Source organism: Lepidochelys kempii, chromosome 10 (genome assembly GCF_965140285.1).
Source record: "Lepidochelys kempii isolate rLepKem1 chromosome 10, rLepKem1.hap1, whole genome shotgun sequence".
NCBI lineage: Eukaryota > Metazoa > Chordata > Testudines > Cheloniidae > Lepidochelys > Lepidochelys kempii.
This window is the reverse complement of record NC_136389.1, coordinates 54,883,889-54,908,701: the sequence shown is the minus strand read 5'-3', so window position 1 is coordinate 54,908,701 and position 24,813 is coordinate 54,883,889. Positions and strand designations below refer to the sequence as shown.

Sequence of the window (24,813 nt, the reverse complement as noted above, 5' to 3'; positions counted from 1 at the left end):
AGTAAATATCTTTGACATGTGACACATGACAATTCTCCAGAGTACTTGGCAAGAGGGACTTCAGTTTGTACTGAACACCAAAGATGAAATAAAAACTAATATTTATTAAGAAAACTTCAAATACGTCTTCAGAATAGTGGGAAAACAGAAACAGCTTATACTGGTAACCAAAGAGTATACTGACATATTTTTATGTCAAAGAATGTCGTCTCTTTGTACTATTCACCTGTAATATCTCATAGTGGTAGGTCTCTGCACGAAGCATGCTGTCCAAGATTCACCTTGGCTTAGAATTTCTGGTTTTTAGGCAGTGGATTTTAAGCCAGATTCTTATCTTTTTCTTAGCAGGACCCTTCATGTCCTGCTTGGAGAGCTGAGGTTCTCTTTTCCCATGTTACCCTTCCCCTTCCTGTCCATCAAAGGTTTTGCATCTTAGCACCTTTCATCTTGCAGAAAAGGGCTGGATGTGACTTTGACCTAAGCAGAGCTACGTACAGGCCAAATGTCAATGTGAGCTCTATTGGACCATTTGACAGCCTTTGACACCATGGACTGCGAGGTGCTGCTCACCCATCTACAAGACCTGACTGGTGGAGACAGAGTTTGAGCTGACTCTGCTCTCTCCTTTCAGATGAAATTATTCCCTCTTTCCTCTGACATCAGGAATCATAACATTCAAAAACCAGTAGGAGAACACTTCAATCTCCCTGGTCACTCAATAACAGACCTAAAAGTGGCAATTCTTCCACAACAAAAACTTCAAAAACAGACTCCAATGTGAAACTGCAGAACTGGAATTAATTTGAAAACTGGATACCATCAGATTAGGCCTGAATAAAGACTGAGAGTGTTTGGGTCATTATAAAACCTAAACTGAATTTTCCCAATACTAATTTCCCCCTACTGTTACTCACACCTTCTTGTCAACTGTCTGAAATGGGCCACTCTCATTACCACTTCAAAAGTTATTTTTCCTCCCTTGGTATCCTGCTGTCAATTGAATTGTCTCGTTAGACCAACCTCACACTTGGTAAGGCAATTCACATATTTTCATGTATTTATACCCTGCTCCTGTATTTTCCACTCCATGTATCTGAAGAAGTGGGTTCTAGCCCGTGAAAGCTAATGCCCAAATAAATGTGTTAGTCTCTAAGGTGCCACAAAGACTCCTCGTTGTTTTTGCTGATACAGACTAACATGGCTACCACTCTGAAACCTCTTCCCTCAAAGACCCTCACATGGTGAATCTGACAGGAACTGATCCCATTGTCTCTCATATTCACAATCTTCCTAAAGCCATCAGGAAAGATTCTACAGGCTCTGATGTTGCCATCAGTATGTAGATGACACTTAGCTCTATGCCCCACCTTAATAAATGTGGACTCTGTAATTTCCCCAGTGATCCAGTGTTTGAATAAGGGGGTGGGGGAGAGAGAGCGAAGAGCTGCGGGGTAAAGGCAGAAGTTATGTGAGTTGGGAAGGGTGCTGCATTTTGAGGAACTAACTGAAAAGGTGACCTGCTCCTCATCAAAGTGGCACACAAATGCAAAATCATGCTTCACAATTCAGTGTTTCTAGACACCCACGGAGTAACTCAGACCGGGATGTCTCTCACCTTTGGCTTGTTCAGCTATTGTGTTAATTCCTCTAGGAAGTAGATCTACGAACCACAATCCACATATTTATTATCCTCATATGAATATAACTCTTTCCACCTTAAAATAATCTTAGGGGCCCAGAAGCTGCAGCTAGATAGTGCAGCATACAGCAGCCCTTGTTCTAAGCAGAGCTGACTGTATGAACGTCTCATACCAGTATCTTGCATAGTTCACTGGCTGCCAGTGGGTCCATTTCAAAGTGCTCAAGCTCACCTTCAAAGCCCTGAATGGGTGAGAGTCCCTTTATCTCAGGAACTGTCTTTCTGCTCCTCATCATGTATCAGATAAAATCATCAAAGCAAGAATTAAAAAACTATAGAGAAAAAAACGTAGATGGAGGTATGTATTAAATCCAAAAGCTGCACCATAACTTGTAATTTATATGAATATCTATTGAAGTCAGTAACTGGTTAACACACACCAGACCTCCTACAAACCTCTGTAATAAAATGGTAACAAAGATATATTCAAAACTTGCATCTCTATTCTGGTTAGATGATCTCATTGTATCATTTCATTTCAGAAAGGCTTTTCGAACGGTACCTTAGTACTGTTTAGGAAATGGCTCCTTTGTGAAAATAATTCTCACAGGGTTGGCTGGCTACTGGTTGTTATTGTTGGTGAGCTGTGAGACAGCTACCATGTCCACTATGCATAATGCAATTCCCTGCAAAGGCCAAACTGGTTGCCAAGCACCTACCTGAAAAATCCCTGAAACATAAGCCATTGGAGAACAGGTGCTCAATGTAGGAGAAAAAGGAAATCAAAGATAGGTGCCACTTAAGGCTGAATGGTTTTACTGAATGGATTTTCCCATCATACGCTTGACATTTAGATTCAGTTTTTTCATTTTTGTATTCTGTTTTTAGCACTGCGCTCTAATACTAAGTGCTTCTTCAATACTGCACAAAGCCGCCGTATGACACTGTCCCCTTTGGTACAACCTCATCCAAACACAGGAGGACCTGACTGGGTGTTCAAGTCTTGGATGAAGATGTCTGAAGGTGTGTTATAAAAGTTTCTTTCCTCCTCACCCTCCTTTTTATAAACCTCCTCCTCTCTAGCTGCAACCTTGTGCATTTTTGTAGCATGCTTATCTTCCAGGCAGAAAGATTTTAGAGACTTGAAAAGCCAGCAGATTTTGTTGTTGTGTAATAGGGGTATATGCCCTCTTTTGGGAGTTTAAAACACCTCTGCAGCTTTGTCAATGAATGAGAAACAATTCTGGGATTCAAACTCATTTCTCCTGCCTGGTAGCACAAAGCACTTGTAGAGCACCAAGCTGACCTTATAACTCTCCCTGTTTCCTTTGTAAATTCCCTCCAACACAATAGGAACAAATACAAATCTGAGTTCAGCTGATTTCCGCCTAGCTTGGTATGTTTTTGATTAGCTGTGATTTTGATTTGAAAGCAGAACTAGAAGCTTAATTGGATATAATTTATTCACAGCAGGCTAGAGCTACAACTTTGATTTTATGCACAAGAAATCCAGAATTATGCATCTTTTCACTAATGATGGTGATGGAGCAGCAGTCTGCAGGAATTCCGCTGGACAAGATACATTTTGTAGCAATGGTTATACACACTTAAATCAGCTTTCCAACATGATGCGTCTGAAGGGGAAAGGAATCCTTTAAAAAATATAGGTAAGAGCTCTCTGTCTATAGAAATTTTCTGTAAGAAGAGTGTTGGTCTTTGAAAGCCACCAAGTCCAGTGTAAAAATGCATCATTTTAATAGTAATTTTAAACTTACTCCTTTTTTTGAAATAATGTATACCTGAAAGCATTAAAAAACCTAGACTGAGATTTTCAAAACTGCCTAAATAATTTGGATGCATTAATGTGAATTGAACTCCAAAATTCCCTATGCATCATTGAAAAATCTCAGCCTAAATGTATTTGTTTGCTGAGGTATAATAATTCTAGTGAAAATAATTTGCATGTTGGGAGGTTGGACTGGATCCTGTCGTCCAAGGATCTCAAAGCTCTTCCTAAATATTAATTCGACCTTGCAACACTAGGGAAGTAAGCATTATTGTACTCATTCTGTAGACTGGCAAACAGATACAAAATAGTTACATGACTTGACCAAAGTCACAAGATGAGTGAGGTGATAACGGAACCAGGAGTTCTGCTTCAAATTGCCTACTGTACTTACTAGGCAACACTCCCACATGAGTATCTGTAAATCCACATTGTCTGCTTGCCACAAATCACATCCTACAGGATTGTTGGTTTTGCAACTAATTTATTATTGGGACACTTGTTATCCACAAATGAAACATTCAAGCTTTAATGCCAAAATCTCATGGAAGATACTAAAACTTTGATCCTTTTACTTTTATAAAATATGTTTAAAAATAATATGCTTACGAGCACCTGAATATCCGCCACTTAATCTCCTGGAGCTATGAGGCTTTCATCTATACTCCAATCAACTCAGAGACATGCTTCCCCTTCACTTCTTGTCACTTAACTAACCATTTTGAAATTAACATCAACCAAAGCAGACAACATTTATTGTGCTTCTTCTATAATTCTTCATTTTTTAGTGCTGCTTTTTTTTTTAAACTGTAAATGTCAAGGATAATTTTCCAAACTCTGTCAGAATCTTGACATCCATCTCTTTCAGAGCAAGTGAAAGAAGAGTGAGTGAATGTGAGTGTGGATTGGGCGGGAGGCTTGGAAGCAAAGGGACAGGAAGAAGGGAAGGAATGAAATCGGGGAAAGGCAATGATAGTTTCTTTCCCCCTACATTTTGTACATATTCAGTGGAGCCGCCAGAGAGGTGATTACACTAATCAGTGAGATGCAGCTGTCTACTGGAGCGCTCATCCTTGAGAATTAGCCAAAACAGAGAGTGGCAACAAAGCTGTATTGAATCAGTGCAGCAGAACTAAATTATGTAGAAGAGACATTTCAGAAAGGCGATGTTTTTCTAGCAAAGCAGCAGTGACTACATCTTGACAGTTTAATCTGTAATATTTTTAAGAGGATTATGACTGAAATTTGCTTTGGTTAAGAGAACTGCATTAAAACCTTTATATATTTGACACTTTTGCACTTACAGCATATATGCCTTTGCCAAGGCCAGGCCTAAACACAATTTTGGAGGTTTGGTGGGGTTTTTTTGGTCTCGCTTTTGTTGAGGGATCACTAGTAAATAAATACAATTGGAAAGCTTTGAAAAACAAACACAATTATAGCTAGCATACTAATGTGAAAAACAACCGCAAGTCAATTAAAATAAGCTCAACAGTCCACTTTTCTGATTTTCCCAACAGTTCACAGACCCTGTCAAGTAATTAATACTAATCTTTCTAAACCGATCTGAGAATTTGTGGGGTGTAAGCTACACACAATCACAGGAGCTATTTACTCCATAGTGTCTCCTTGTAACATTTAAATCAAAGGATGCTTTGAGCTATGTTGGGAGTAGAGCCATTACATTTATCCATTTACAGGAAATCAGTCTTTATAAAAAGAGTTACTGTGCCTTTGAACTGACAAATTCATGAATAAAGGCTTTTAGGAATAATCAGCTAAATCCCCATGATTAAAAGAATTTCAATGTGACAGTTGCTTATTTCACAGTAATGGTCTAGAAATCAAGAGACCCATTTTTAGTTGTCTCCTCCTGACTCCCCCAAGAAAAGTATCTTCAAATAACTTGAAATCAGTCTGATGAGGGGAGGGAATCAACTTCAGATGGGAATCTATCACCCTTGTGCTACAAAAGCACTGGGCTTTCACATTCAAATAAAAAACAAACACACAAAAATGCCCCCAGTGTTTGGCTTCACATTTGTGGCTTTTATATTATTATTGTATATTATCTTCTGTTATTATTGTGTCTCATCCTAACACAAAATATTATTCTGTGAAGACCAAAAGAGATGGGGAAGAGAGCCCTCTGTAGTAACAATCACATCCACCAGCTACCTCAAAAGTCAGTCATCAGACCCTTGAAATCCTCCATCTGCTCTGCGAGGTCTCCAAGTGAACCATCTTAAGGGGTGAATGACACAGCCCATTCCCCAGGCAGACGGTATTTGGGCCACTTGAGAACAAAAGCTATCACCATTATAAACAGATTTTTGTGGTTGTTACTCTGGGTAGATTCTTCACTGAACAAATAATATTTCCCATCCTAGGTTAATTATTTACAATTGAACTGCTATTTATAAACTACTATTTGTTCCGCCAGCAGCAGATCAGTGTTTGTTTCTCTGATCTTTGACCTGTCTAGTGAGAAATACTTCTTCCCCCACTGATAAAGAACATAAGATGGGGAGGTGGTTCTAATGAAACAGTCAGCCTCTAGAGTAATGGATTGTATTTAGTTGAACTTCATACAATGAAACTTTTCCTGGACAGTTGCCTTGTAGGTATAGGTGTCTTTCAAATTGCACAATAGCCCAGTTACAACCCGGCGCCAAGTCTGTCAGGAATCTGAATGAAATAGTGTTTATCCAGGTACATAGAGTAGGATGATAACCTGGTCTGAACTCACATCTACTAAAATAAACTAACTGGAATTCTGACTCAACTAACGACTAAGGGCTAGCGTCTGTGGAAGAGCAGAGCTTTACTAAGTGCAGAACCAAAGAGGTGGGAAGCAAAGATAGCTACCACTAAGCCACATTTATGTTCCCCTGATAGTATGGCTAGTGTGGCTACTAGGCTGGTCTGGTACCTCGCATAAGCTAGAGCAGTAGGGGATCATTACAGTAGCCAGGGATTACTAGAGCATAGGGAAACTCTTGCCATACCCTGTTTGATCGACCATTGCCCGCAACACTGTGACCACTGTGGAAATTGTTGTAGGAGCTGTTACGCTACTGGAGACTTCTGCACAGGAAGACTCCTCAAGCGAACAAGACCAGCTGCTTTGTGCTGACGGAATGTCCCAAAGAACCTGGAGTATATGGCCACGATCTGGCCCATAGTAGAAAAGACAACTGTTCTATTTTATATTTCATCCAAGCACCTCTAAAAATAAGTGTACAGTGAGGGGGCCTGTTTAAGCATTCAAAAGTCAGAAAATGACAAAATGAACATTTCACACACAACCTTAACTCTGCCCCTTGTGTTTCTATATGATATAATGTTAATTATACAACATACTATTTTTAAATTAATGCAATAAAATATCATATTGTTTCTTCCACAGTAGAAGGAGCAGATTCTGGAAACACTTCCCACTGGGCATAATGCTGAATACTGTGACTTGGCTTTAGTGGGACCACTCATAATAGCTAGTGCTATGCCCAGTAGCAAGTATTAGGCAGAACTGGTCCTTTAATACACATTTGTAGCAATTTGTAATAGAGCAAGTATACACTAATGGAAACAATTTTAATTGTCATGATGTTCCCAAAAACGTTGTAATTATTATTATTATTTATTATTTGTATTACCCATAATGCCTAAGATCCCCAGTCATGGACTGGACCCCACTGTGTAAGGTGTTAAACACAGAACAAAAAAAAACAGTCTCTCTCCCCCAAAGAGCTCCCAGTCTAAGTTGTCTTAGACTTTTAATGTGATAACTTCTTTTGTCACATTATTTATTTCGAGTGACTTTGCCAGCACCTGTACTGTCCATTCTGTCGTCAGCCAGCAGCAAATGTTTCTGGGGCCAGTAAAAAGGTTGAGGAATATATGCCCAAATTTTCAAAAGTGGCCTCTATCTTTGGATGCCTTAGCTTCCAAGATTTAATATTTTAGATCAACATTTTTAAAAAAGAAAACCCCTTCCGTGCATTAACTCAAAATAATTTCTGTACATTGTGCAAAAGATTTTAAAATGTGTTTGATGGTTCCCATTGGAGGGAAAAAAATTATATTATTTCATAAACAAAAGAATCCCCATTTTTATTACATATCTGAGGGCTTAACTAAGACTAAGTGGTACATTGGCATTATGCTGACCTTCTGCACGGGGGTGAATTTCACCCTCTTCACATAGATGAAGACTTTTGCACGTGAAAATTCTATATGTACAAAGAGATATTTGTAAAATTGTATTGTACTGATCTGTCAAGCTGTAATCCATGTGTCATTTACAAAAACAGAGTCCCTTTTCATTATAACAAAAGCAGGTATCCATTATCAACTTTGAGGAAAACTGCATTTGCACCATTAACCAGATGACAGCTCTTGTCCAAGCTGTGGACATTAGCTAAGAATTGTCAACTCATAGCTGGAGACCATACCAGTTCACCTATATGTTAGTTTTGCTCAAAATAGGTATTTGTCTTATAATAATGTATTCAGTGTTCAGACTCTATAAAATGCTTGTAAGTTGCTGCATGCATTAATTTCACCTGTAGTGTCTGTTTTCCTTGCTATAAGAAAATATATATGTTTTGCTTTATAACTTTGCAAAATGTTTGCTCTGAACTTGTGAACCCATGCACTGGAATTGTTCCCCCTGCCCATCCAGGAGGACTATCAAAATTTAAGTGGGCCATTAAAAGACAAAAGCTTTGTTAATTGCCCCATGGAGAAGTACATGCAGAAGGCCTCCTCCCATCGCTTTGAATGCTGGAAGAGGGAAATAAAAGCAGTTGATATGAAGATTTTTCATCTCTTTGCTGTTTGAACTCTCACAGACCCAGAGAAGCCAAAGATCTTGGGGATTACCTCTGGGGTCTGCCCTAAAAGACACTCTGAATTGACAGATCACTACAACTCTGTTACTCTTAGGATTTAGAGGGTAACTCATCTGTGTGTATATGTTTGCTTGCTTTAACCTGTAAATAACTCATTTCTTTTTCCTAATTAATAAACCTTTAGATAGTTTATTACAGGATTGCCTAGAGGAGTTGTCTTTGGGGTAAGATCTAGGGTACCAACAGATTTAGGGTAAATGACTGGTCTTTTTGAACTGGAAGCAACCTGAGTAGTGTGTGATTTTTGGTGTAAGTGACCATTTATCATTAAGTCCAGTTTGCCTTGGTGGCAAGATAGACTGGAGAGTCTAAGGAAACTGTCTGTAACTCCATGGCAAGACTGTTAAAGTGATCCAGGAATTCACATATGTTACTGGCTTGGTGAAATCTAATTATAGAACAAATTGTCCTGTTTTTGACAGTCTGCCCTGAGGTAGGCATTACAGTCATGAGCCACTACAGACAGCGTAACAATCACCTTTGAGGAAAAGGTTTCAGAGTAGCAGCCGTGTTAGTCTGTATTTGCAAAAAGAAAAGGAGTACTTGTGGCACCTTAGAGACTAACCAATTTATTTGAGCATAAGCTTTCATGAGCTACAGCTCACTTCATCGGATGCATTCAGTGGAAAATCCAGTGGGGAGATTTATATACATAGAGAACATGAAACAATGGGTGTTACCATACACATTGTAACGAGAGTGATCACTTAAAGTGTATGTATCCCCACTGTATTTTCCACTGAATGCATCCGATGAAGTGAGCTGTAGCTCATGAAAGCTTATGCTCAAATAAATTGGTTAGTCTCTAAGGTGCCACAAGTCCTCCTTTTCTTTTTGCAAATACAGACTGAGGACTTGTGGCACCTTAGAGACTAACCAATTTATTTGAGCATAAGCTTTCGTGAGCTACAGCTCACTTCATCGGATGCATTCAGTGGAAAATACAGTGGGGATACATACACTTTAAGTGATCACTCTCGTTACAATGTGTATGGTAACACCCATTGTTTCATGTTCTCTATGTATATAAATCTCCCCACTGGATTTTCCACTGAATGCATCCGATGAAGTGAGCTGTAGCTCACGAAAGCTTATGCTCAGATAAATTGGTTAGTCTCTAAGGTGCCACAAGTCCTCCTGTTCTTTGAGGAAAACTGAATCTTGCACAACTAAATGGAACTTACCCTATATTGTCAGGGAACAGATGAAGTGAGTGCTGTAGTACTACGTCAGGAGGATATCTTTGTACATGTCACTTGAAGATGGAGAAGAATTGCTGTTAGTGGCTAACTGACTAAACTTTCAATGTCTAGAAATAATTACCATCTGTAGAAGAGCAACTTGATATTTTCATAAGAGCTGATTTCATATGAAAGTTTTTTGCTTTAGTATAAAATATTGCCTCTATCTGGTGCATGTTGTTTGGGGCAAATTAGATTTTTTTAATGTTTAATCACACTTTTTCCTATTCATGATAGTGTATTATAACTCCCTCAACCATTCCCTCGCAAATATTCAATTAGAAATTCTCAAGGTACATACGTGTCCAAGTGGTTATAACTGCCCATACAAATGGATTTTTGTGATTATGTGTGCATTCGTAGTGATTACGCAAGCCAATTAACAGTTATCTGCATAAATGTTCCGTGCACCCACAGCGGCTGTAACTACATGCAGAAGCATGGTAATAGTTGTCGCACACGCATACAGCTTGCACATGTATGAAAATGTGGAACACGGTGTTCAAAGGCAAAATGAATAATTTCACGTAAACTAGCGAAATGAAAGCTGCTGCTCCCCCTCCCACCCCGGCATAGGGGTATATAAAGTTGATTGATGACATGTATTTTTGGCACATGGATATCTGCAACATCTGCGTACATACGTGAGCCGTGTCACAGATCATAAACTGATTTCCACCCTGGTTTAACAATCAGAACGTTGCTGTTGATGTGCTGTACGTTTTCCTCAGACTACGTGGTACCCTCCAAAAGCGTAACTCAAACAGTCAGCGAGAGGCTATGACAGCTGGCATTGGACTGGGAGGGTGGGCAACACCAAAGTGCAGGCTGCACCATTTCAGCCCTTCCTGGTTAGGGGCCTGCTGAAGTCTGTGGGATTGGCCGGTGGATTGCCATCCATAAAAGGCAGAACAGGGAGCAAGCAGGGGTCTTTCTGCTCCACCCCTCACCATTATGCAAATCCCACCCTCCCTTCCATCTCCTTTGCCTTCCTGATTGCGTGCGGTATCAGTCTCCATCAGCAGAAATGTCTGCACTTGCTGAGTAAGCGTGAGTTTTGTGATTCACTTAACTGATGGTTTGTTTCACAGGATCACACATTTTGGTGAGTTGTCCTTGCAGCTGGGGTTAGATTCCCCTCAATGGGGACATTATAATTGGGGTCTGTGGGGAGAGGCTTTCCTGACCCTGCAGAGATCAGGATGGACTAATGGTCTTTCCTCTGACTTAAGCATTACCTTTCCATCAGTATCGAGGGGGAATGGACTTGTGAGGAGGCCTGAGCACTCGCGAGCCTGGGTGGATTCATTGTGCACCACCCTGCATGAAGTTATAAGCTTTGGAATAACATGGGCCCAGTAGGGCATCAGGGTTAGGCTGGTTGAGCCTGCAATGTGTTAGGATGTTCTAATTAAAGAAACCTAAGAGTCTTACTGTTGAAAGGGTTTACCATCTTCCTACCTCTCACTGTAATGGGAAACACATATGGAGCGGGAGGATAACAAACCGTTTGTACAATTATGGGTGGATTCTCTACTGAGATCTGGCCTCTTTACATCTCTGAAGTGCTAAAATGGGGCTGGAAAATGGCTATAAAAAGTCAGCAAAGAATTACCCTGGCACAAGTGAGGTCCCAGCTGGCATAGATGTGCCACATCTAGGTCTGCACTAGCTATCCCATCACCCCAAGAGTAGGGTTTGTGCTGTGGAAAAGATTGACGTGGTGGAACTAGGCCTATCCCCCACTAGCATATCGTCCATTAAGGACCCTACATCAGAGACTTATTAGAACAGCTGAGCAGATTCCCTAAGCATCGTTGAGACTGGTGCAGATTGGCATACAGGATCAGGGAGCTATGACCAGCTCCTCAACTCTTGATGTAGGATTGAATCTGGCCCTAAGATTCTTCCCATTCTTAGCCCAATATTTCAATAGACTGAAGCCTGATATACAAACCTATGGTAAAATAGTCTTTATACAGCTATCATCACTTTTTTTTTTTTTTGCAGAAGAACAGATGTCAGCAAGTGGATCAGAAATAAAGGTTTTAACTGATTTTTTAAAAAGAAAAATATGTTTAATACACAACTCAAAAGATACTTTTCCATATGGGTACGTCTACACCACAATCAGGTGGTGTGACTGTAGCATACAACAAGACCAAAGCTAGCTCCAGTAACAAAAGCAGTGTAGCTATGGCTAGCATGGTCTAGCTTCTACCCAAGGTCCTGGGAGGGCTGTACTAAGGAGACTAGTCTGTGCCACCACCCATTCTGCCCTGAATACACTGCTATTGGTACTTGAGCTAGCTTTGATCTAGCTAGATCAAAACTAAATTGGCTCTGAGCTCCTCTGTGAGCTGCAATCATACCTCCTAATCGCAGTGTAGACATACTGTATGTAAGCTTTCAACAGCAGCTGCGTGACTCACTTTTCATCTTCAGAACACTTTACTAACCCTAATTAGTGAATGCCTTCAGGATCCCCAGTGTAAAACAGGTGAGTAGTAGTATCTCATTTCCATATATGTAAGCTGACACAAAGGGGTTAAGCACAATGTCAAAGAGGGAGAATCAGCATTAGAGCAAAGGTTAGAACTCAGGAGCTCTTGGCTCCAGTCTTGTTCTTAGATAATTAAAATGAGCCTACCCAGTATGTTACAGTAAAATCCAATGGGTGCCGTTTCCTTTTAGAGAGATAAAAACAGCAATGAGCACTTTGCATTTCACTCCACCACAAAATATTGACTAGACAGGAAATTCCTCAGCATACCTTGTTCTCTCTGTTGATCTTTTTGTTCCATGGATACAAGAGCAGAGAAATGCGCTTGATCGTAAGCCAGGACAAGAGGTGAGCAGTGACATCGGTTAGGTGGAACTTCCAGTGGCAAGTAAATTCCTCCAAATGGGATAGGTGCAAATGCTGCAAAGACAGATGCAAGATTTCTTGAAGTAAACAAGTCATAAAAAATGGGATGCAGCGAGAAAATGGACCCAGACATTATTTATATAATTTATACCAGTCACTACTCAGCATTATCAGAGCTTTCAGCAGGTAGTGTTAAGTGAGGGGAAAACCTAATTCTTTGCTGTTGAAAATAGTCTAAAGAATAGTTCAAGTCTCATGGTAAAATTTTAAAGGAATTATGAATTTAGAAATAATTATGAAACAATTTGGTTCCTGTCCCAAATTCTCTCCTAATTGCAATGGTTTATTAGTGAAGATGTAACTGTAACTAATAGATGTAACCATAACTAAAAGATGTAACTAATAACAGGAACTTCATGTCTGATACATATGAGCAGAATTGAATTTTCCACGGACTATTTTTAGTTACAAGGAAAAGTTTCTCATTATTGGCACCAAACATGCAGTATCAAATTTTTTTTGGCAATGTAGTCTGATTATTTTCTTGGCCACTAGTTTTCTTTGCCAAACAAATTTCTTTGATTACTGTTGCATATGTAGTGCTCATTTACAATTTGTTATGAGTACTGTCTCTGCAAGGGGAGAGTTCAAGTGTTTGTGTTCCTTTTTCCTTTATGTTCTTTGATATTTCATTCAACTATTGTATATTGGTGAAGGATTTTTTCTAAGCCCTGTTCACGCATTGATTTGGCCAACTTATTATCATCATATATTACATTTTTTAGTTATTTTTGTTAAAGTGGCAGAGGTTTTAGAGAATAGGTGCCTGAAAATTTAAATGTACCTGTGATACTCTGTACCTCAGGAGAACACTCCTAGACCTCCATGTTCATCTTTATAAAATGATTGTGTGTTATCCAATGCAAAGTGTGTCATGTTGGATGTCTTCACAAGGCTTATAATGCACTGTGCAGGATTGTTTTTGTGATGTTATAGTAATTGCTACAGTAATATTATAGTAATGTTATAATTTCACGTATATAGTTATGGGGCTGAAAATGTATCCACATGGCTCAAAGCAAGCCCAGGCAAAAACTCTCCAAGAACGAAAAGGCAGTTCACACCTCATCAGGACAGGTATGGGACAAACCCAGCCCAGCTTCACAGGAACAAAGGATGCTGGCCTAGGCAACAACAAAAGAATCTGTTAGACTCTGGAAGGAGTCACCCCCCTTTCTTTGGTCAGTTTGGGATTGCGATAAGGTAACGCTCACCTGACTCTGAAGGGGAGGGGGCAAAGCCAAGAGGGAAGAAAGGACATGATAAAAGGGAGAGACATTTGCCATGCCCTCCCTCTCTCTTCCACCTACATCTACAGACACCACACCAAGCGACTGAAGTGCTGATCAAAGGGGAGAACGTGGCTGAAAAGCAACCAGCCAGCCTGTGGTGAGAAGCATCTAAGTTTGTAAGGGCATTGCAAGTGTTAAGATCAGCTCAGAATGTGTTTTGCTTTTATTTCATTTGACCAAATCTGACTTGTTATGTTTTGACTTATATTCACTTAAAATCTATCTTTATAGTTAAGAAATCTGTTTGCTTATTTTACCTGAAGCAGTGCATTTGGTTTGAAGTGTGTCAGAGACTCCCCTTGGGATAACAAGCCTGGTACATATCAATTTCTTTGTTAAATTGACAAACTCATATTAGCTTGCAGCGTCAAGCGGGCATAACTGGACACTGCAAGACGTAGGTTCCTAGGGTTGTGTCTGGGACTGGAGATATTGGCTAGTGTCATTTGGTTGCACAGTCCAAGGAGCAGATTACATGCTACAGGCTGTGTGTGAACAGCCCAGGAGTGGGGGTTCTCAGAGCAGAGCAGGGTAAGGCTGGCTCCCAGAGTCAAGGATTGGAGTGATCTAGCAGATCACCGGTCTAGATAATACCAGAGGGGAACGTCACAGTACCAATTAATGCATTATTATACAGGAGCCTAATTATTTTACAGAGGCTCTTATACTATACATGAGGCAAGTCATAAGTTTCATATAACTATAGCATTCAAAACAATAGTCCATTAAGCAGTGACTAGAACACCTTTGTTTGCCTCCACAAAACCACTAATAATTTCTTCATGGAAAAGTAAACATGGTCTACTGGTCTGAGTAACAGATTAGCAGCTAGGAATTCCTGAATTCTAAATCCAGCTCTGAGAATGACTCCCTCTGTGACTTCAGAAAAATCACTTAAACTCTGCCGCAGTTTGCCCATCTGTAAAATGAGGATAATTAATAACACTTACCTACTTCACAGCTGGGTAGGAGGCAGCAAAGATGAATTAATGTTTGCAAGGCACTCTGAAGAGGAAAGTACTATCTATGTGTTAAACACTCTTAGTTTTCAAGCCTGCCCCAGTTAAACTCATATTTCAACACTTGTTTACATTAGTAACATAAAAATGTTGGAAAACGTATGGAAAAATCTGCACCAGGAAAAAATAATTTTTTATGTGATGATCTATTTAACTGTGCATTATTCACTAGACATTATAGGCAGGCATGCTAGCACTGCATAGTCGTAAGATTAAACCAACACTTCCCATGATAAGAGCTTGTTTTTGGTTGCCTATAAGTTTGACAAACTATACTCATTTAAGCTGAAATTTCACATGCTGGGTGACTGTCAGGCTAAGATGTTTGATAAATTTTAGCCAAAATGGTTCAGGAATTTCCAAGAATGAGGCTAGGGAAGAATATATATAGTTTTATCCAAGTGTATAAGTCTTTACAAAAGATTGCAGTTCATGCTTGCTCATGGCAAAGTGTGTGCTTCATCCCCCCTCCCTCTCTCCAGTGTTGGTCCACATAGAGAATGACAGCCTGCTACTGCTATCACCTATGCTATTACCTCAAGTGGCAGAGGTTTGTGGCATGGATTTAAAGGTTCCAGCTCTGCTGGTGAACTGAAAACTACGTTAAGAGAACACCATTAAGGTTGCAAGTTAGGAAATACCAGAATTAAGGTTGCCTGGGCATGTGTGAGCTTAGAACTTGGCCAAATTTGGGTGGATTTAGATGGGGATGGCAAAAGGCACTTCTCTGACACTAAGGCCAAGCCCTGCCAAATTTCAAATCCCTGCTCCAAAGCATAAGAGTGTTGGAGCTTCTCAAAGAAGAGATCACTAGAATTTTTTTTAACCTGGGCAAACAATACAGGTCCACCCAGCTTTGTTCTCAGAAACAGCCAAACAAATTTAGCTGAAATTTTCCAAAAGAATTCAGCCTAAGGCAGACACTCAGCATGGAAAATTTTAGCTTAAGTGGTTATAGTTTGGCAAAGTTATAAGCAACTGTAAACAGGGACTTATAGTGGGAATTTTGGGACAACATTAATAATAAGTGTTATTACATACAAAGACCCATCATAGGATAACATATGCAAAAACATTGAGGAAAAAAATAGGACTATAATGGGAACTGGGCAAATTATTCATAGTGAATAGTTTATTGGATAAACTTCACTTTTTTTGTGTCCAAACAAATTGAACTTTATAAATGTGTTCATTACTTGAAATGGTTCAAACCACTTTCTGAGAACACATTTTAGTGCACAAATTGTTTGCAAACTATTTGATTTGATGATACATTGCACAATTCATTATTTAGTGGTTTGTTATTGGTGTCCTAATTCACATGGTACAGTCCACATGTATTGCAATATTTGCCTACCCTCTTTTAATATGTCAATAGGAAAATAAAATAAGTTGATCTATCCTTAAAAATGTATTAAGACCCAGGACTTGATCCAAAGCCCATTAGATAAACCATACAACTACAGACTGTGTTTTTAAATTCAGTGACTTTTATATTAAACAAGGGCTCAAATTTTAAAAGGAAATGTATATGAAGGAAAAATTAAAAAGAAGCATAAACACTGCTAGAGAAATGATGATTGCAGAGTGTAGAAGGAGAAAAGAATACAGCAGAATTAGAACTTTGCTAACAGAGCTTGATTGCCCTATAAGTTTGTTACAGAGTCCCTGAATTTCAATATTGTTTTTAAAATGGGGCAAATGTTCACAGTGCTGTATATGGTTTTAGATACATGAATCAAGTCACATGAAAGATAATGGGCTCCACAGACCTAAAATCCCTGAAATGCTCTGCACTGGTACCCCTCGTTTAGGGACATTATTATAAAGACTGTTATAATGGACAAATGTGTTGTGCTCTTAAATTCCTTGGCTACTACATTTATTTATTTTAGCTAGTGCATAAAGTGCTAATGAAAGACTTACCTTCTCCCCCTGAGTCTCTTAACATTGTGTCTGCTACAACAACAATTGGTCTTCTCAATATATGTGCTAAGACAAAAACGTGGAACTCTTCTAAACTCTCATACACTGGATCTTCTGAATTATCAACTCTGGAAAACATAGCACAATGATCTCAGCTGATCAACTTACAAATGAAGAATTTTTTCCCCTCAAGGTTATTACAATAGACAAAGAGAAAGAGGGAAATAAGGGTCTTACAAGAACTAACAATGACACATGGAACCTTTTCTCTTTCAGTCTTCGTTTCAAATTCAGGTTAGATTAGTAGTGATTGAAATCTTTACCATCTGATACATTTTAGTAGCCACCAGTTTTATGCGATTCTCAACCAAGCTCCTAGTGGATGGTTGTCCCTATCACTAAAATTACCATCCCCTTTGGCACTCTCTATAGGGAAGCCAAGGGTGGAGAGTCAAGTATTCCCCCACACCTCCCAGGTAAAGGTTGAGGCACATTGGTACGGCAGCATAGGAAGCTGGCACTTCTATTACCAATGTCATACCTGCCTTGTGGAGAAAGGACTTCAGTCTCTAAACCTGTGCCTCTAGGTCTTTTCATCAGTATCAAAATATGCACAAAAAGAAAAAAAAACTAGGGTGTGGGTCGGGAAGAGATGAGGAATCTCCTTCAAATTAATTTTCTTGTCCATTTACTGACTAGCTTTGTTGTTTGTTTCTGGAGGCATACGAAAAAAGAAGCACTGTAAGCAACTCACATATAAGACAAGAGATCATGAAACTCAAAATGCTGTACAGGACTACAGCATAAACTACTACTGAACATCCGACTTTCATTTATGGTGATCTCGTAATGAGTCTCATCTAGCTCCTACTGAAGTCAAATGGAGTCTTTCCATTGACTTTGACAGGAGCTAGATCAAGCTCAGAGTACTATATATAGTTCAGGTTTCAGAGTAGCAGCCGTGTTAGACTGTATCCGCAAAAAAGAAAAGGAGGACTTGTGGCACCTTAGAGACTAACCAATTTATTTGATCATAAGCTTTCGTGAGCTACAGCTCACTTCATCGGATGCATTCAGTGGAAAATACAGTGGGGAGATTAATATACACAGAGAACATGAAACAATGGGTGTTACCATATACACTGTAAAGAGAGTGATCAGGTAAGGTGAGCTATTACCAGCAGGAGAGTTGGGGGGGGGGACCTTTTGTAGTGATAATCAAGGTGGGCCATTTCCAGCAGTTGACAAGAACGCCTGAGGAACAGCAGGGGGAGGGGAATAAACATGGGGAAATAGTTTTAGTTTGTGTAATGACCCATCCACTCCCAGTCTTTATTCAAGCCTAAGTTAATTGTATCCAGTTTGCAAATTAATTCCAATTCAGCAGTCTCTCTTTGGAGTCTGTTTTTGAAGTTTTTTTGTTGAAGAATTGCCACTTTTAGGTCTGTAATCAAGTGACCAGAGAGATGGAAGTGTTCTCCACCTCGACATTCTCCCAAATTAACAGTGGAATGCCCTATCCTGTGTAACAGGGCAAACATTGTTTAATATATTTCTTGGTGAGATAGAAAAGTGAACAGTGATGCACGTGCCCTTCTTATTGTTATGCACAAATAGAACTTTTTGGTGCACTTCTTGAAGGATGTGGAATCACAAATCTATGTACAATGGGATTTACTTATTTATAACATTATTTCAAAGCCCCTTTCTGGCCCCATTTACTCATTTTCACTCCAAACGAAAAACATTTCTAAGGTGAAATCCTGGCCCTGCTGAAGTCAATGGGGGGAGTTGGTGGGGAATTGCATTTACTTCAGCGGATCCAGGATTTCACCCTAATCTTTTTCAATATTTGTTCCAGGTTTTTCCATCCCTCTAATAATTCTGTCACCCATCTCTTAACCCCTCTGGTCTCTTAACCCCTTTTGTTAATGCTTGATCTTATCTGAGATAGGATACTAGAACTGAACACAGTTAATTGGGTGAGCGAACGCTGTACCACTGATGTATATAAAAGCCATATAAAAATATTAACATAATAATTATTTAATCCAGTGTAACCTGTAAATATAATATGAATAGTAGAACAATATTAGTATAATAATAATTACTATCATAAGCATAATTTATATAATAACATTTTCAGTACTGTTTTCAATCTTCTTTATATATACACTGAATTTTTGTTGGCATTTTTACCCACTGCTTCACATTGATAAAAACTTTGCACTGAGCTATCCACTGTGATAACCAGCTCTTTTTCCTGGTTGGTTACATCTAAGTTAGAACCCAGTAATGTGTCTGAGAAATTAAAATTATTATTCAGTTTTCTCTATTCTTGACTTACCTAAATAATGTTTTTGCCTATAAATATTACTGCATCACTGTTCACTTTTCCATCTCACCAAGAAATATATAAAAGAATGCGTGCCCTATTATACAGGATATGGCATTCCATTGTTAATCTTTTTATCATGGTGAAAACTGATCCCATGTTCAGGATCAATAAAGGTTTTCTGAGTTCACTCTCACGGGTCTCTGTCTCACATACAAGGAAGAAAAGTACCACTTTCAGTGTTCTATAGTAATAGCCCCAAATGCTACGTCTTGCACAAATGCTTTGGTACAGTTACAGATAGCTGAGGAATAGTGTCATTTTTTGAAAACAGGGAATGGTGTGAGTTAAGGAGAGATTTTTCTCTGACATAAGAGCCATGGTCCAGATTCCTAGCTGACATACAAATAACTGAATTATCTGGCCCTTTTCTGTTTAGCATGCAAAATTTCTATATGTTGTGTAATTCTCTAGAGTAATATTTAAACTACATGAGAGGAATTAGCTGAAAAATCTTATCTAGAAGTATAGGAAGTGCATGGGCAATTCCAGTACATCACTCTTATATTGTACCGTCCATGTCTTTTACTGAGACAATTTCTGCACTTCATCCTCCAATTCTCCTGTGCCTCAGGAATGATAAGCCTATGAGACTTATGCTGTGATCAATATTCAGTTAAATAAATGTCGTTTATAGAGCCTTACTGGGAGAAAATGGATTTTTCCTAAGCAATGCTATATCCTCTTGCCTTTGTAAAACACTGAAAAAGTTAAAAAAACAAAACAAACAAAAAACACTGACTAGGAGTCTGTACCTTGTGAAATAAATCAACTGTCTATAGAAAGTGCTGCTGAGACAGCGGCTTTGAAAGTTTTCAGAATGCAATACAAAGAGTGGAAGTGAACTGAACCTTGAGTGCCCTTCTTTAAAAGAACATTTTATAGAAATCTGTGACCGTAAGCGACCATCCAAAAGATACAGACAAATGGGTAGCCAGAAGCAATGGTTCACTGTTTCTCTATTCTTAACATGTCTCACTGAAGAGGTTTCTTTCCTTATTACGGACTTTTTGAGAAAACTGAAGCAAAAAACAAATCTCCAAGGTGAGGATATATATATAGTGGCTGCATATTTTAATTTTTTTGGCGAATTTAGAGGAATAATTTATGGCACAATACAAAAGAAAGAGAGAAATATATCAAACTAATTAGCAGAAATTAGTTCTATTTTTTCAAATGCATATTTTCAATTTTTTAAGTAATACACGTTCGCTTAATTGGCAGATTATTTCTTTTCTTTCAGTGATATGGCAACTTGAACACACATTAATGTATAGGAGGGGAAGCAGAATTATCCTCTTTGTACTGTGAATTATATCATCTAGTTCATATATTTCGAGAGGATAGTGCACTTTCTTCCTGATGGAACTCAACATGCTTTACAAGAACATCCACACAGCCACAGAGAAATGCAGCCACAGCTGGGACGAAGGTGCACAAGGACCTCAGACAGGGAAGGTAGCAACACTGCTACCTGGCACTGCAACAGTGCTAGTTGGCAGAGATTGGGGAAAAAATCAAAAACACATTTTTAATGAAAGTTTTTGCAAATGTTAAATTTTTTGAGGAAAAAAAAATGAACTGGCAATTTCAATTGTCAGATCAGTAGAGGTCCAAAGACTTTTCCTTCCACTTCTATATTTTGAGGGTCTCCTTCATCTATATACCAACCCCATGCACAAATCCTATGACTGTAAAGGCTGCCCTTTCTCTCAAAAATTATAACTCCACTCTATAACCACCTTCCATAAGGGACAGATGTGGTGTGTGCGCTATGTAATACTGCTGCTGCTATTACTCCTACTACTTGGATAAGGGAACTCTAGGGAAAAACCAGGATGCAGCAGGAAGTGGTGCTGGTACTCAGGAAGTAGCAATCCTTGCTTTGTGTTAGTACTGAACCAATGATCCAGCATGCGGTTAGGAGTGGACTCAGAGACCTTAGGCTGCTGGATGTGTTTTCTTTTGGATGAGACAACAAAGATGTGCTGATTATCGGTGGTAATCAAAGATCCCAGGGACACCTCAGAAGACTCAGGGGGTAAACACTGATTTCCTGATCAATTAATAATTTGGATACATTCTTTCTACCTAAAATTCCCTCATCAACTTCATCCTATGGCATTTTTCTTCACTTCCTGTCCTAAACTGTTGACTAGCAGCTCTATGAGCTGTTAACGAGTGGGTGCACATTATTCTAGAGGGGTTGCATTTCTGGAGTAGGTGAAATATTCCCTGTATAGATGAAGTTTGTGAAGCATTTTACCATCTTTTAGGATGAAAGGCTCTAGAAATGTAAGAAATATTTTAATATTTAAGATTAAATAAATAAAGTCACTTTTTACTTCACAATTTACCTTGCGATAGTGGTGTGATTCCCAGTCTACTGCGATTGCTAATTAAACTGTGAAAATGGAAGGAGGTTGAAGGGGAAAGTGAATATTGCTGAGAAGTTATTTGTTCCTAGTGTATGAGATTTAACAGATCCCAGTTCACATACTTTCCCATTATTCATTTTCTCCAAACTGTCCATCTCTTTGTCTCTCCCAGAAGATTATTTCAAACCTGCTTCAGTATTTCTTAGGATGACCTCACACTTTAACTCGGCAAATTTGGATATTGTTTCCAAATAGCGAGTGAGTATTTGGACTTAGACGACAAAGGCTAAAAAATATATTAGATCTTTTCTTTTATACTTGTATCCCCTTTTCTTTCTCTCCCTTTTTTTTTTACATCTTAACGTAAAAACACCAAATAGCTCTGAGCAAAATTAAACACATGAACACAGAGATTCCTTTCATTATTGAATGAGGCAAAACAACCAAAAAGATCACAGTGTTACACTCTGAAGACAGTACAGAGTTCGGATTCAAGTCAAGAACTTACTCCAGTATGACCTCTTATCATAGGGAAAGATGGAAAAGAGAAAGGGCAATAACAAATACTAGAAGAACCACAAAAGTACGTTCTAAATCTGTGAGGACTTACACAGCTAGGATGAAATCTTCATGGTGTGGGAAACCCAAAATGTTGTGGGAACTGGTAGATTGATGTGGGGGTGGAACGGGAAGGTGAACAACCATGGAGGTAGACTCTCTAGCCTCTGTTTGACAAGGAAGTTTATGGGCATGTGTAGCCAATGGATCTCCAAATTGTGTGAATCCATTGGCTACTAATCCCATGTGGGGTTGTGAGCTATTAGTAATGGCTGCAGTCAATTGTATAGCTGCTCCTTGCCTGACATCCAGTTTGTGGAGGAAGGAGAGATAAAACGATTATTATTATTATTAATTTGTCTTGTGGCAGCACCTATGGGCCCCAGTTGTGGAGCAGGACCCTGTTGTGCTAGATAGCATATAAACACAGAACAAAAGACAGACCCTGCCCCAAAGAGCTTACAGTCTCCATACTGATCACTTTGGTCCACTGAGCAAAAGTCCATTTCCCCATATGGTTGGTGCTGAAGACATGGACTTCAGCCATAATTCCTGTTAGTATTAAAGGGAGTTCAATGCATTAATCTCCATGTGTAAAGGAAAGAACAGACCACAGACAATAGTGTCACTGAATGTCCTAACAGAAGATTCACGGGTGATCTAAGAACACAAGGAAACCTAACAGAAATGATTTTGAACTGGCAATAGGGTCTGTTCCACAACTATCAATGTGTTGCATGCTATACAGAGCTCAGAAGTCAAAAACATGTGGCAACAACATGCAGTGCAGGAACCTTATTATGACTAAATATGTCACCGTTTTATATATTGCTCTCACAATTCATGTTGTTTTTATAGTGAGATTAGCTAGACTGCAAAAGACATCTGTCAGTCGGAAGAAGTGCCAAAAATAAATGCATCTATTTACACAAAAAGGTACTTAGATCCCATGGTAACAGGCACATTATAACAACCTAAATATGATAAACAAACAAATCAGAATCCAGTTCTGAGCCCACAGTTGGGCTGGAGTAGGAGATTATTTTAAATGGTCTATTATTATAATAAGTGGTCCCAGCTCAGGAGCCCGTTATGCTAAGCACTGTACAAACACAGAACAAAAAGACAGCCCCTGCCCCAAAATGCTTACAAATACATAAAACAAGCTTTTAGCAAACTAAGAGCTCAGATATGTTTTCAATATACAATGACCACATTTACCATATAGTAAACTTTTATGGACTCTGCAGAAGCATTTCCAGAAGATGTAAATGAAATTTCTAAATTCTAGCAAAAAGAAAAGGAGTATTTGTGGCACCCTAAAGACTAACCAATTTAATTTATCATAAGCTTTCGTGAGCTACAGCTCACTTCAAGTAGCTCAAGCAGTTGTAGCTCACAAAAGCTTATGCTCAAATAAATTGGTTAGTCTTTAGGGTGCCACAAGTCCTCCTTTTCTTTTTGCGAATACAGACTAACACAGCTGCTACTCTAAATTCTAGCAGTACCAGTTAAATATTCCTTTATTTTTCCCTCAGTATTTTGGATGAATCTACAAAGATAAGCTACCTTTTGCACTAAATATAAGTATTTTTTATCACTATTCTTTCCTCCAAATCAGTGTTAGAAGTTACATATGCTCCCAAAAAGCCAGTTCAGAAGGAATTAGTGTAATATCGTAAGTTTCTCAAAGGCAAGGAATATTCTTCTCTGGGTAAGGAAGAGATCTTTTCTCTCTTAATGTGTCTAGAATTTCCCATCAAACTTTAGGGTCACATATTTCTGGTTTTTACTCATGTATACACTAGGACTGTTTCCACTTGTTTCATGGAAACAGAAGTCACAAAAGAAAAAACACTTTTTTGAAGTCTAGATACCATACGTCACATATCTATGGGAATATCAGGGCCCAACACGCGTGGCTCAAATTCATGCTACAGTCTCATTTTGAAAGAGTGATGATAAGATTGCCATATATAGTACTTGAACTACCATACAACATTGCCAGAAAATGACTTCACTGTAAAACCCTGAGGATAGATGCACTAGACTTGTACCACTATTTTAGGTCAAATTTCTTCCAGTTTTAATCTGATTTTAACTAAACACAAGATAGAATTTTGTAATAGAACAAGAAGAGGAAAATTTACAAACCGCTCGATATGAACAAGTAGCATTAACAGAGGAAAAAAGAAACATCTGATCAGTGTTTAAGCTATTGACACATGCTGCATGCTATAAAACTGTGAAGAGCAGCACGTATTCTTCACTCACGACTCCCTCTTGCTTTGGCACCCACTCACTCATTTCTTTCCAGAGGAAACCAGAATCATGAGCTCAGAGTGATTCAGATACACATTTTAATATTATTTTTCATTATATTACATTTGTCAAAAGAGAATACTGAATATTGTGTGGGGGCATTGCACTAGGAGCTGCAGTCCAAATATTGTAACCTTGCCATAGTCCTGGCATCTTGCATCCCCTCCGAAAACATTCACACAAAATCTTCACACCTAATTCAGGGAGTGTCAGTAGAATGAAAATTTATGAAGAGCAGACTAAAGGTGAAGGGCTGGTATCATATAAACCTCAGAATCACTAAGGTGCCACAAGTATTCCTTTTCTTAGAACGTATCTAGTCCATCTCCCTACCAGTGTAGATTGTTCCCTTCACGACATACGCTAGTATTTTATCTACTCAATTTATAACTGTGGATGTCACTTTTCTTTTGCA

At 38.9% G+C, this 24,813-nt stretch overlaps 1 protein-coding gene across 5 annotated transcripts in view; it reads right to left on the bottom strand.

Annotated features, from left to right (window-relative positions):
* Positions 1-24,813, bottom strand: part of OTUD7A (OTU deubiquitinase 7A) — a 253,547-nt gene that overhangs the window by 11,820 nt on the left and 216,914 nt on the right. For all 5 annotated transcript variants that reach the window (XR_013636423.1, XM_073303653.2, XM_073303652.2 and 2 more), the window contains 2 exons: positions 16,746-16,873; positions 12,353-12,502 (listed from right to left, as the gene is read on the bottom strand). Coding sequence is in view for 4 of the 5 variants with exons in the window: in XM_073303653.2 (XP_073159754.2) it covers positions 12,353-12,502; positions 16,746-16,873 (278 nt within the window). In the remaining variant the exon portion in view is untranslated. The remainder of the gene's footprint in view (positions 1-12,352; positions 12,503-16,745; positions 16,874-24,813) is intronic.